This window comes from Oncorhynchus keta, chromosome 15, assembly GCF_023373465.1.
Source record: "Oncorhynchus keta strain PuntledgeMale-10-30-2019 chromosome 15, Oket_V2, whole genome shotgun sequence".
Taxonomy (NCBI): Eukaryota; Metazoa; Chordata; class Actinopteri; order Salmoniformes; family Salmonidae; genus Oncorhynchus; species Oncorhynchus keta.
The window spans coordinates 32158410-32172878 of record NC_068435.1 but is presented as its reverse complement, the minus strand read 5'-3'; the positions used below and the strand labels follow the sequence as shown (position 1 = coordinate 32172878).

Here is a 14469-nt window from a genome sequence, read left to right as displayed (position 1 = left end):
GTAAGATATGTAAACAATATTAAAATGACTAGTGAAAGATTATTGGAATCTGTGTGGGAAGCTGGACACGTAGGATGACTGACAGTGAAGGTGAACAGGTGGTCACGGAATGGATGAGACTGAGGCAAGAATTCCTTTAACCATAAAGTGTTATATTTACTGGGTAGTCTGTCTGTGCTGCATAACAAAGGAAACAGAATAACATGTATGAAATTCATAATCACAAAGGTCAAATCCTAACAATCCTTCTCATTATTAACGTATTTATGTAATTCAGCAATTCAGTTCAATAAGAAGTCAATAGGAATCATCATTGAGTCATTTAGGCTCATAACTATTCATCATAATCAGGAGAATAATAATACAAATAATTAAATTGGTTATTCAATCTATAATCTCCATAAATTTGATATCAGAATTGATCAGTTCAGCAAACAATAATGACGTTTCATATTTCACATTTCAAGTTTGACTTCTGTGAGGGAAAAATGATGTATTCACCTTATTTGTTGGCTATGTAACAATTACTTACTTAACGAACAGTGAGGTATTTCTGTCCTGCTAATGCTGTGTTTTATGGTCTCCACTCTAGCACCCTGCAGCCAGTCTGGGTGGTGAGGACATGGGGTTCTACTAGAGATAGCTTAAAGCTGACAATTGATTTGTGTTGGTGATAAAAACCTAAAAGATAGCATTCTATAGACAAGATGTGGTGTGTGTGACTCGAGATGGATAGAGCCTGGAAGAGTTAAGCACAATGCCTCAGTCTCATCTTCATGCATCTGGGAAACTAAGTAAAAGACCATCCTGTGTAGATAACCAAGGTGTCTTATGGGAAGGTTAGAAGTGACTGACTAAGCAATCTTGGTATCAGCTATATAAAAACTGTGCATCGTCTGTAAAGGCTAGACTCTCAGCCTAACAGTCAGTCAAGACTGGTGGGCTGACGGTCTGATAATAATAATAATTAATCGATATTAAATAAAGATGATTGTTTGAAGAAATTACCAAGACCAAGTCTCTCTCAGTACTGAATTTCCATGACATTTTATATGTACATGTAATTTCATTACATATTAACCAGATATCGATGGCATAATTGGCCTGTGATGATCTGTAGGGCTGTGATTATTGTCTATTTACATTACGCAATTGGTTTGAAGCGTGCGCTCCAAGCCGCGTTCCGCGGTAATAACTATAAATAATAACTGATGGCCCGCTCTCCCGATCGCAACAGATAGTTCAGATGAAAGGTCGAGAGTCGGTGGACTTACGTGGATTCACGGACGCACAGAATGTCTGAATTAGACAGAGTTAAGGAAGAGAAAGCAGCGAGGTCGGGCAATGGCGATTTCCTCCTTTTAATGGTCCTTCTGTGGCTCAGTTGGTAGAGCATGGCGCTTGTAACGCCAGGGTTGTGGGTTCGATTCCGGGGACCACCCATAAGTAGAATGTATGCACACATGACTGTAAGTCGCTTTGGATAAAAGCGTCAGCTAAATGGCATATATTATTATTATTATTATTATATTAATGAGTTGAGATCTGTCGTACATTCCACCTGACCTAATTAAAGTCCCCTGGCCCAGCTGAGCAAGTGGCCATGAATTAAAGGATTATTCCACCAACTCCATGGGCCTTTTCTACAACAAGTGTTCCATTTATTAAAGTGGCCAGTGATTTATTTAAAGTTTATTTATATAGGTAGCAGCCTCTAATGTGCTAGTGATGGCTATTTAATAGTTTGATGGCCTTGAGGTAGAATTGTATTTCAGTCTCTCGGTCCTAGCTTTGATGCACCTGTACTGACCCTACCTTCTGGATGATAGCAGGGTGAACAGGTATTGGCTCGGTTGGTTGTTGTCCTTGATTAACTTTTTGGCCTTCCTGTGACATTGGGTGCCTTAGGTGTACTGGAGGGAAGGTAGTTTGCCCCCGGTGATGTGTTGGGCAGCCCGCACCACCCTCTGGAGAACCCTGCGGTTGTGGGTGGTGCAGTTGCCGTACCAGGCGGTGATACAGCCCGACAGGATGCTCTCAATTGTGCATCTGTAAAAGTTTGTGGGGGTTTTAGTTGCCACATTTCTTCAGCCTCCTGAGGTTGAAGAGGCGCTGTTGCACCTTCTTCACCACACTGTCTGTGCGGGTGGACCATTTCAGTTTGTTAGTAATCTGTATGCAGAGGAACTGGAAGCTTTGCATCTTCTCTTTTGCGGTCCCTTCAATGTGGATATGGGGGTGCTCCCTCTGCTGTTTCCAGAAGTCCACAATCATCTCTTTTGTTTTGTTGACATTGAGTGAGATGTTATTTTCCTGGCACCACACTCCCAGAGCCCTCACCTCCTCCCTGTAGGCTGTCTCGTCGTTGTTGGTAATTAAGACTACTACTGTTGTGTCGTTTGCAAACTTGATGATTGAGTTGGAGGCGTGCTTGACCATGCAGTCATGGGTGAACATGGAGTACAGGAGGGGGCTGAGCAGGCACCCTTGTGGGGCCCCTGTGTTGACGATCAGAGAAGTGGAGGTGTTGTTTCCTACCTTCACCACCTGGGGGCGTCTAGGACGTCAGGGAGTCTAGGACCCAGTTGCACAGGGCGGGGTTCAGACCCAGGGACTCGAGCTTAATGATGAGCTTGGAAGGTACTATGGCTTTGAATGCTGAGCTATAGTCAATAAACAGCATTCTTGTCAAGATGGGATACGCAAGTGTGCAGTGGTGGCGATTTCATCGTCTGTGGATCTATTAGGGCGGTAAGCAAATTGAACTGAGTCTAGGGCGACAGGTTAGCTAGAGGTGATATGATCCTTGGCTAGTCTCTTAAAGCATTTCATGACGACAGAAGTGAGTTCCTATGACAGATGTTGTTCCTATGACCAGAGAAAGTGAAATACTCCTCGATTTTAAAATAGACACGATGAGCTGCTGCTAATAATAAAAGTGCAACGTTAGCGATACACTTGGCTACTCATCCATTGCAGCTGCAGCCCGAGTGGAAGTAGAGAGAAGCCGGTTTTATGTTTTGTAATAGTGTTGAATAAAAAAGTGTTGACAGTGCTGGATAAAACGTATACATGAACTCACTCATAAAAACAGCAGCTCTTTGCTGTATTTGACAGTCTCTCTCCGGTCATGGTTTTAAAAGTTATGAAACCTCACATAGGCTAGTATCAAACTTTGCTGTGTGCAGGGTCGTGGAAGCTGTAGGTAGGCATGGTGATTTGAGCTATCCGATTGGCCAGCACAGTAGGTGCACTTGATTTAGCCACAGATCTCCCGCAGTTTGTATTTTCAGACAAATGGAATGGTTAAAAAGGGAATACTTTGCCTACCCAATGCACAGGGCTTCTAAATCAAGTGCATCTGCCGTCAACAGCGCAACACAAAAAAAGGGAGCGCTAAGCCTTAATCATTGGCTTTTGTACAGAAGTGTTTGTTGATCGACTAGGAATGCCTTGAAGATCGACCAGTCTGGTTGGTGACCACTGACCTGCAGTAGGCTGCCAGAGTGTATGCTATTGGGAAATAATAATTTATCTCTTTGTATCTCTTCTTCTCTCTAGGCCCTTCCTTATGTGTGTCTGCTCATCGCAATGCTGTTCTTCATCTATGCCATCATTGGGATGCAGGTAAAGCACCCAAACGCTTATATGCTTTACAATGGTAACTTCAGCCTCAAAGGCATGGATCATCAACTAGATTCAGCAGTGGATGATCAGCGAGCTGGAACATACACCAATAGTTACCAAGAAGCCAAAACAGATATAATATTTGACTAAAACATAATTGCTTCCAGGGGCGCAACTTTCACTGGTGACATATCCACCCACACGTTCTGAAATGGCATTTTTGTCCCCCCCAAGTTTTATCATTGGAATGTGATTCAAAACGAGGCAACGGTGTGCTTTAGGACAATACAGACGCCTCTGAGCAGTACCCCTCACTTCTAAAATCAAAGTTGCGCCCCTGATCGTTTCAAACCATGTTTACATTTGTATACCATCCCTTATATCTCTCTATTATACGTGGGAATACTTTGGAACAGATTTACAAAATTAAAATCATTTGGAGCTGATTTTTTAGTGTTTTTACAGTCTTTTATGTCCCCCCCCCCACCCCCCCAAAAAATGCATGTATGTATTTCTTGCTCAGAAAACATGGGGGGCCGCCAGTTGGGGAACCATGCTCAAAGGGAAGTAGTATCATGTTTTTTTCTCACCTGATTCACACAAGGTGTTTGGAAACATCAAACTGAACGACGAAAACCACATAAACCAGCACAATAACTTCAAGACCTTCTCCGGTGCGCTGATGCTTCTCTTCAGGTGGGCGCATTGACAAGGACTCGGAAGCTGAACTGAGATATTCTAAACTATAAGTAGATGATTATGCTGACTGATGACGAATTAATATATATTAATAGACTAACTGGTTAATCAAATAATTGCTTGCTTGCTTGCTTAATTCATTGACTCATTGATTAACTCATTGATTGACAGGAGTGCGACCGGGGAGTCATGGCAGGAGATCATGCTATCGTGTCTGGGTGGGCAGGAGTGTGAGCCAGACTCCTCCATGGCACCCATGACCATGTCCCCTGACCACGAGGGAGGCTGTGGTACTGACTTCGCCTACTGCTACTTTGTTTCCTTCATCTTCTTCAGCTCCTTCCTGGTGAGGACGCTCCAGAAATACACTTTTTCTCCTTACCTCCACTATTTGTCAGTTCTCTCTCTCTCTCTCTCTCTCTCTCTCTCTCTCTCTCTCTCTCTCTCTCTCTCTCTCTCTCTCTCTCTCTCTCTCTTTCTGTCCATCTTACTGATACACAAAGTACATTTTGATTGTGATACACAAATACACTTTCTCTCCACTCTGTCACCACTCTCTGTCCATCTTTTTCATTCTCATACTTAAAAGCAGTTATTTTTATTGTATGTATGCATGCACATGTGCACATCAGTATAGCACATACTGATGTATTTGTACATACACACATGCCGCCCTTCACACGTCCTCTCCTCTTGTATGACTGTGTAGATGCTGAATCTGTTTGTGGCTGTGATCATGGATAACTTTGAGTACCTGACCAGAGACTCTTCCATCCTGGGGCCTCATCACCTTGATGAGTTTGTCCGTGTCTGGGGAGAGTACGACCGCGCAGCATGGTGAGAGATAAGAAACCCACCATGTCTCAACTTTTCCCAGCAGAGGGCAGTGTATTGATTCACTACAGACTAAATAGGCCTAAACTGCATTTATTCCTGTGCAAGATTTGCCAACTTGTTCTGTTTCAAATTTACAGAAACTCGTAATGAATGACTCTACCAATTCCTTTTTTCCTCAACTCACTCTCTCTCCTTCCTCATCTTCTCTGTTTCTTCCGTAGTGGGCGTATACACTACACTGCCATGTATGAGATGTTGACCCATATGTCTCCACCCCTTGGTCTGGGGAAGAAATGCCCCAGAGGTATGGCCTACAAGGTATGGGAGAAACACTTATTTTCTTCTTTTTAATTTGTTGTTTTACTGTTGTTTACTCTCCCTCTCCCTCCCTCTCTCTCTCTCCACAGAGGCTGGTGTTGATGAACATGCCAGTGGATGAGGACATGTCAGTCCACTTCACGTCCACCTTGATGTCTCTCATCCGCACCGCTCTGGAGATCAAGATCGCACGAGGTCAGGGAATGAGTTGAGTTTGAAACCACCATGCATCACTGCATCTGCATGCATTTATCCAGTTTAGACGTGGTCTTCCATCTTAAGCCTGGAGATCCACACATCCTAGGGATGCAGGCTTTTGGTCCAGCCCATTACTGGTAACACACCTGATTCAACTTAGAAATGGCTTGATGATTGGTTGAGTAGTTGAATCAGGAAATTTAGCAAAATCAACCATTTCCACTGCCTGTGTATAATGGATGAATAAATATCTATTTTATTGTACTCCAGGTGGGGAGGACCGAGTAGCTCTGGACACTGAGCTACAGAAGGAGATCAGTGTGATATGGCCGTACCTTCCCCAGAAGACCCTGGATGTACTGGTGCCCATCAACAAAGGTCAGACCCACGTTAGAGAGATTTGGAGAGGTAGAGCTGGGAGGCAGTCAGTCACTCAATGACTAGCAATCTAACTATGATTGTGTCTTACAGATTCCGACATGACAGTAGGTAAGATATATGCCTCCATGATGATCATGGACTACTTCAAACAGAACAAAGCCAAGAAGCTGAGAGCACAGCTGGAAGCACAGGTCAGATGTACACACTATATTAACATCCTATACACTGTATAAAACTCACTTCTGTTTTGTATAAGATTATCATGACATCTGATCTGTTGACACAACCCAGTGCTTGCAGTGATACATTGCTTGGTGTGGTCTCCTCTACAGAAGGCCAGCCTGATGCCGTTCAAGAGGCTGGATGCCTCGACTCTCTCTGAAGACATTCTGTACAATGCCCATCCCCTGCCCTGCATGTCCCTCAGTGCCGGCTCTGCCCTGTGAGTCAATCCACGCTGTGTGTTTGTGTGTGTGTGTGTGTGTGTGTGTGTGTGTGTGTGTGTGTGTGTGTGTGTGTGTGTGTGTGTGTGTGTGTGTGTGTGTGTGTGTGTGTGTGTGTGTGTGTGTGTGTGTGTGTGTGTGTGTGTGTGTGTGCGTGCGTGCGTGCGTTGTGCCTTTAGTAAGTATTTGACAGTATTTCCTGTGGGGCTTGCCTCCATCTGTAGGACCAGAGGAGGCCTGGTGGCGTTGAGTCCTCTCTCCCAGGACCTGTTCGCCATGCAGCCCATGACCTCTGACCAGGACACCAGCAGTCAACACTCCAGGGTAAGGAGAAGTACCAAGGACTACGTACTGTAGAAACTTATCACAGGAGTACTGTATATCACACTAAACTAGCACAGACACCAACACATAGTACACCAACAAAGAAGCCTTTATATAATTTAGTAAGCGTACAATGATAGCTCTATAAGGCCCTTTGCTAGGAGCCAAAAGGAAAATCACAATGATATAGTAGCTATGGTCAGAATATGAAATACTGCACAATGAAAACCTAACCTCCTGTGGTAAAGCTCATTATCAACCCAAACATATACAACAATGAATCAATGACACATCTAGTAGAAAGGGTTTAGGGCCAGTTGTTTTAGTTGGTTTCTGTGTTTTTCCCCCTATTATCTTGCAGAAAATGCTATTTGTTGATCAGTGATTTTACACCTCACTTTGCTCAAGCCGATCCTCCTCAATGGACTTGGCAGTTGTAACAAAACGTTGGTCAATTAGGCTATGTTTATACAGGCAGCACAATTCTGATCTTTTTTTTACCAACAACATCAGATCTTTTTCAGAGCTGATCTGATTGGTCCAAAGACCAATTAGTGAAAAAAGATCATAATTGGGCTGCCTGTGTAAATGCAGCCTAATTGAGCCATCTTTAGCTACAACTTCCGAGTCCATTGGAGAGGACCGACTTGAGTGAGGTATAGAGTCACTGCTCTAAAAATAGTGGGCTGCTTAAACGCAGCCCCAGAGGCAATTTAAGGGGAGAGTCAATGACCACATTTACACGCACACCAATACCCCATTATTATTCGGGATACTCAAGCATTCTGTTTTTGAGTTGACTCATATAAACATCCTATCCAATAACTGGAAAAAGCCTATATCCTGGTTATGAGAAACCCGGAGAAGATGCCTGGGATATTCTGATCTAAAACGGGATACTGTGTAAACATCTTATCCTGTTTACTGTGCAGGCTCAGTTTCGCATATCACGCGTATTGTGTGAAGATGTTTTCATCTGATTGTCAAACAAACACATCACTTCAAAAATTAGTCAACCTGTGCAGTTCGAGCCACCATAATAATTCAATAATAATTTAGTTTATAATTAATTTACTACTTGCTACTTTCACTGCTATGTTCACCTGTAATTTAGACAAGTTTCTGCTATACAGTTGAAGTCAAAAGTTTACATACATCTTAGCCAAAAACATTTAAACTCAGTTTTTCACAATTCCTGACATTGAATCCTAGTAAAAATTCCCTGTCTTAGGTCAGTTAGGATCACCACTTTATTTGAAGAATGTGAAATGTCAGAATAATAGGAGAGAGAATTATTTATTTCAGCTTTTATTTCTTTCATCACATTCCCAGTGGGTCAGAAGTTTACATACACTCAATTCATATTTGGCAGCATTGCCTTTAATTTGGTTTACTTGGGTGAAACGTTTCAGGTAGCCTTCCACATGCTTCCCACAATAAGTTGGGTGAATTTTGGCCCATTCCTCCTGACAGAGCTGTTGTAACTGAGTCAGGTTTGTAGGCCTCCTTGCTCGCACACGCTTTTTCAGTTCTGCCCACTAATTTTCTATTGGATTGAAGTCAGGGCTTTGTGATGGTCACTCCAATACCTTGACTTTGTTGTCCTTTAGCCATTTTGCCACAACTTTGGAAGTATGCTTGTGGTCATTGTGTCACGAATACCACCGAAGGTGGCTGCCCTTCCTGCCCGGGTGGCGCTTGGAGGTCATCGTCGCCGGTCTACTAGCTGCCACCAATCCCTTTTTCCTTTTCGTTTGTTTTTGTCTAATTGTTTTCACCTGTTCCTTGTTGGGGTTTTGGGATGGGTGTTATTTAAGTTAGTTTAGCCCGCTGGTGTTTGTGCGGGCTTGTGGTTATTTTACGTGAGTGGTGTTTGTGTACTTTTGGGTTTTCGCTGTCCGGTATTTTGGTAACAGTGGTTTTGGGTTTGTTGCGCCTGTGTTTTGGGCTTCACCCATGTTTGTACCTGTTACTGTGCTTGAGGACATTGAAGCGTTTTTTCCCGTCTACCTTCTGCTCTCTGCGTCTGACTCCACACCCATCACTCTCCCGTCTACCTTCTGCTCTCTGCGTCTGACTCCACACCCATCACTCTCCCGTCTACCTTCTGCTCTCTGCGTCTGACTCCACACCCATCACTCTCCCGTCTACCTTCTGCTCTCTGCGTCTGACTCCACACCCATCACTCTCCCGTCTACCTTCTGCTCTCTGCGTCTGACTCCACACCCATCACTCTCCCGTCTACCTTCTGCTCTCTGCATCTGACTCCACACCATCACTCTCCCGGCGTTACACATTGCCCATTTGGAAGACTCATTTGCGACCAAGCTTTAACTTCCTGATGTCTTGAGATGTTGCTTCAATATATCCACATAATTTTCCTACCTCGTGATGCCATCTATTTTGTGACGTGCACCAGGCCCTCCTGCAGCAAAGCTCCCCCACAACATGATGGTGCCAGCCCCCGTGCTTCATGATTGGGATGGTGTTCTTCGGTTTGCAAGCCTTCCCCTTTTTGTCGATATAGGACTCGTTTTTACTGTGGATATAGATACTTTTGTACCTGTTTCCTCCAGCATCTTCACAAGGTCCTTTGCTGTTGTTCTGGGATTGATTTGCACTTTTCGCACCAAAGTGCGTTAATCTCTAGGAGACAGAACGCATCTCCTTCCTGAGTGGTATGACGGCTGCATGGTCCCATGGTGTGGTACCTTCAGGCATTTGGAAATGTCTCTGAAGGATGAACCAGACTTGCGGAGGTCTACAATTTTTTTCTGCGGTCTTGGCTGATTTCTTTTGATTTTTTCATGATGTCAAGCAAAGAGGCACTGAGTTTGAAGGTAGGCCTTGAAATACATCCACAGGTACACCTCCGATTGACTCAAATGATGTCAATTAGCCTATCAGAGGCTTCTAAAGCCATGCCAGAATTTTCTGGAATTTTCCGAGCTGTTTAAAGGCACAGCCAACTTAATATATGTAAACTTCTGACCCACTGGAATTGTGATACAGTTACAATTATAAGTGAAATAATCTGTCTGTAAACAATTGTTGTAAAAATTACTTGTGGCATGCACAAAGTAGATGTCCTAACCGAATTGCTAAAACTATAATTTGTTCACAAGAAATTTGTGGAGTGGTTGAAAAACGAGTTTTAATGACTCCAATCTAAGTGTATATAAACTTTCGACTTCAAATGTAATTTCCGACACTGGCCATATTAAATTTAAATTTAAATTTGTTCAAAAGTACATGTTAAAAACAATAGAAATAACCATGAATAAAAGTACTTTTCCTTGTAAAAACGTCAAGAAATTCATAATTCTGGGTAAGGTGTTGGCTTGACAGTTGCTGGACCTGGGTTCGAGTCCTAGTCGGGGCTACCCCACGAATTTGCTACAACACACTTCCATGGTTGGTTTAATTGACTCGCCCCTTAAACAGCACCTAATTTACCAATTTTTAGCTACACTTCTGAGTCTGTTGGAGAGGATCAGCTTGAGCAAATTGAGGTGTAGAATATCTGATCTTCAAATAGTATTTCCTGCCAAATAACATGCTGTTAATTAAGATTTGAAGAGCTACGCCTCCCCTGGCTTAGGCGATCCCCCACACCAAACACTCACACGCAACCAGATATTGATTGATTGATTGGAGACAACTTGTGTCAATTAAAAAGATTTCCTAGGATTTTCTACCTGCAGCAAACCTAGTGGATAATGCTGGAAATACCGGTCAAAGAAAAACATTTAGAAAAAAACAACTATCCCTAGTAATGGTTGAATGAAGATACTAGTAGTGCATTGCAGAGCACGGCATTGATGTTTCAAGGTGTTTCTGTCCTTGCCAAGTTGTATATCCGGTTAGTGGAGGTTTGAAAAGAGACATTGTCATTCTCAGTGCTCACTGTACTGTTTCTATGCTGTTTGGTTGAACTGGTCTGCAGTGTACTTTTTGCCCTATAGGAATCTATTAGTGTTTGCCTTCTTCTATGTATATTTTCACTGGGGAGTAACATGACTGGCTTTAAAGCAGGTGAACTTGTCTGGCTCAGTATGTTTGGTGCATCCAGATCTGAACTTGCATGAGTGTATGTGTAACAACAGCCCGATACTTGTTCTGTCCTCTCTCTTCTCATTTATTGTCGTAGCGATGTGCTTATGTCGCCGTCTACTTACGCCCTCTTACTCTTTCTCCTACTCATGTTTTGCCCAATCCTTCTGGGGTCAGTCTCCTTGTTGTCATTGGTTGTTAATCTGTGGCTCTTTGGCTGGAATGGCTTCTGATTGGTTGGTGATGATGGAATGGCTTAAGTTCTCTCCCAATTGCAGAAAGGCACTCGCAAATTATTACGATGTAACATTGGCCGAAACCCTCCTTGGCTGGAACCCCAAAAGGCAGTTAGTACCGGTATTAAATTGACCAGCCTGATCTGTACTGTACTCTATCTCTCCCCTCGCCCCTCTCTCTGTCTCTGGTCTCATATAGGTGAGTCTTGGGGAGTTCAGTGGGTTGATTCCTGACTCACTGCAGCTCCCGTTTGGCAAGGGGCTGTGTGTACGGGCCTCCTCTATGCCCCGTCTGGCTGTAGAGCCACAGGTACAGCCCTCTGACCACACTGACTCCTCCAGGGGCCAGAAGGGCCCCGGGCAGCAAGGGGGCCCCAGAGTGTGACATGCATGTTTGTTTGACAGAGGACGAGGACCAGACTACACTGGTTGTTCCGTTTGGAGAGAAAAATGGGTTTATGTATCTTCTGTTTGCTGCTGGGTTTCTGGAGAGGGATAATCAACATGGATGTTTCAAAGGAATGCTAGCATTTCAGAATGGTGTTTGATTGATCCTGGGTTACTGGTATGTTTTGTCTCTGTCTTCCGCTAAACAATGAGCTGAAGAGTAAAATGAAGAGGTTCAAGCATCCGAGTTGACCTGTTCATTTCCTGGAATATTGAGCATGGAGGTGGATGAAAACAGAGAATGCTGCATGGATTGACAGATGGATGGATTTCTTTGAAAAGAACAAAAAACTATTTTATGGTACATGCAGGTATTTAGTTGTGTCTCCCTCTGTGTGCGTGCAGACGGAGATGGCCAGTGGCTCCATTAAGCGGTCCTCGTCCACTGTGGCTGACCAGAGGGTGAATGGCCTGTGGCAGGAGGAGAAGAAGAGTCCTGATAGACTGTACAGACCACGCCACAAGAGCTACAAGGCTGCCGGTCAGTCTCCGCTCTCCAATGTCCACTCGTGTGACCTCTCCTGTTATCTCTCCCACTGGCATGATGAGGGATGTTACTGTGTGGTTATTGTTTACATGTGTTTATATGTGTTTACATGTCAAGTTCTCTTCCCTGTATTTTCCCTTTCTTTTCTTATGTCTTTATCCTATTTTCAAGTGCCGCTTTTCCTTTTCTTTTATCCTAAGTGCGTCAATGATCTACCTGTCAACATGCTTTTTAATGATCTACAGTGTTACAAAAAATATATATATATATATATTCTTATCTTGCTTTTACCTCTCTGTGCTCCTTTCCATGGTCTTCCTCCTCCAGTCTCCCGGTCAGAAAGAAAGAGGCAGTTGGACACAGAGAAGGAGCGCGGGAGGTCTAAAGAGCGCCGCCACCTCCTCTCCCCAGACACATCCCGCTGTAACTCCGAGGAGAGGAGTCTACAGCCCTCATGCTCCCCTAGCCGAGAGCACACACACCCCCTGGACAAACAGGTAGGACACACACACACACACACACACACACACACACACACACACACACACACACACACACACACACACACACACACACACACACACACACACACACACACACACACACACACACACACACACACACACACACTGGATGCCTTACCAAGGGCAAACATTAAAGGGCCATACACCACTGGTGTAAACTCTGGTTGACACGAAGTAGACCCCAAACACATACCCACATTGGATACACAATAGACACTTTTAAAAAAGGCAATCAGATGTCTGTATTAAATGTGTTTTGACTCCTGTGTCCAGGGTAACAGCTCCGACAGCCCCATCCCCACCTCTGAATCTAGTACCCCTAGTCGCCGCCCCCTGTCCCAGACCCCAACTCGCTCCCATCCCCACATCTCCTACTCCCCTCTGGTGTGTCGCACGCACCCTCCCTCCGGGGACGATGATGACGACAGGGGCAGCCCAGAGACCCAGAGGTGGGGGGAGGCCTCCAGAAAGGCAGGTGGAGAGGGACAGACCGGGCCAAGGGGTCGTCGCCACCACCACCAGCAGGGCTCCCCTCTGCGTCGCTACCCGTCGGAGCCCTATCTCACCCTGCAGGAGGACGAGCACAGTCCGGACCCCTCCAGGTTCATGGAGACACTGACCTTCGAGGCGGCGGTGGCCACTAGCCTGGGACGCGCTAACACGGTCAGCTCCAGCTCCAGCTCTAGCTTCAGCTCGGCCCGACGGGGCTCCAGGAGCGGCTGGCAGATCCCCAATGGACACTTCCGGAAGCGCCTGGCTCAGACCGTCTCTGTTGCAGGCTGTGAGCCACTCAGCGACACAGAGGAGGACGGCCGCTGCTAGGAGGAGGAGGAAGTGGTGGTGGATGAGAGGTGAGGAAGGTGCTAGTGTATAAGATGTACTACAATATAAAAGAAAGAGGGACATTTGTCGCTCTTTTGCATTAATACTGCATACCTGTGTGATTGCAGTATGTTTGATCAAATGTGAGGGGAGGAAAAAAATTAAGAACATCCATTTTTTCACTTCCTGCAAGTAGAATCCCTTTTAAAGTCACACAGAAAATGTACAATAAATATCTACCCGCAAATATTTGACTGTGGTTTATTTATATTCTGACTTAACAAAAGAAAGTGACTAATAATAAACCTCAATTAGCCTTGGATGTACAGAAAAGAGATTAAATAAATTGAAAGGATAGAATTACGTTGTCTGTCAATAGGTATTGTCATTTCTGAAGGTGTTTCTCTGACATTGATTTTGTGTTTCTCTTAACAGTGTATGTGGGGTGTGTGAATATGTGCAAATATATAAGGAGAAACAATATCTTTGAAAACCATGGTTTTTGTAAATACCTGTGATTTTTGTCATAAAATTGTATTGCCACCAATACCACTTGATTGTCTGAGTAGGTTACATGGCCATAGAGAAGGTTAACTGTTGACTTATCATTAAGTTAATAAAATGTCATGTCTGTTAACAAAAAATACACACAAACGATAACTGATCAAAGCAATGTGTTTTGAAATGTAGTAGAGAGGTTTTTACCTTCTGCGCCCTCCACCATTAGATTTCTTGTCCATTTACTGTCTACAAAGGGAACACACCTCTTTAGTAATTATCTATTCATACGTAAACTATGTAATTCCTGTTGTAAAATGTCAAAGGAAAAAAACAATGATCAATAGGACAGTTATCCACTGTATACAAACAGAAAGTGAATGGCACACTCTTCTGTTGGGAATCTGTATGATTTATTTACATTTTTTTACCGACTTGCAGGACAATTGAAAGCAGCCAACAGTGTTATGAAATGTGATCAACTGTTTTTCAGAAAGGAATGCCTAAATATCCAGTGTGATTTAAAAAGACAGTGCTTTGCTATGAACTGGACTCTAGAGAACCAAATGACTCGA

General features: G+C 43.9%; 1 protein-coding gene across 1 annotated transcript in view; it reads left to right on the top strand.

The window, feature by feature from the left end:
- Positions 1-14225, top strand: part of LOC118395224 (voltage-dependent R-type calcium channel subunit alpha-1E-like) — a 103776-nt gene extending 89551 nt beyond the window's left edge. Inside the window, exons 37-50 of the mRNA XM_052464262.1 lie at positions 3562-3627; positions 4232-4323; positions 4498-4672; positions 5036-5163; positions 5385-5481; positions 5571-5676; positions 5950-6057; positions 6151-6251; positions 6393-6502; positions 6728-6827; positions 11316-11426; positions 11909-12044; positions 12378-12547; positions 12848-14225. Of these exons, the coding sequence (XP_052320222.1) occupies positions 3562-3627; positions 4232-4323; positions 4498-4672; positions 5036-5163; positions 5385-5481; positions 5571-5676; positions 5950-6057; positions 6151-6251; positions 6393-6502; positions 6728-6827; positions 11316-11426; positions 11909-12044; positions 12378-12547; positions 12848-13396 (2049 nt within the window). The 3' untranslated portion in view covers positions 13397-14225. The remainder of the gene's footprint in view (positions 1-3561; positions 3628-4231; positions 4324-4497; positions 4673-5035; positions 5164-5384; positions 5482-5570; positions 5677-5949; positions 6058-6150; positions 6252-6392; positions 6503-6727; positions 6828-11315; positions 11427-11908; positions 12045-12377; positions 12548-12847) is intronic.
- The last annotated feature ends 244 nt before the right edge of the window (positions 14226-14469 follow it).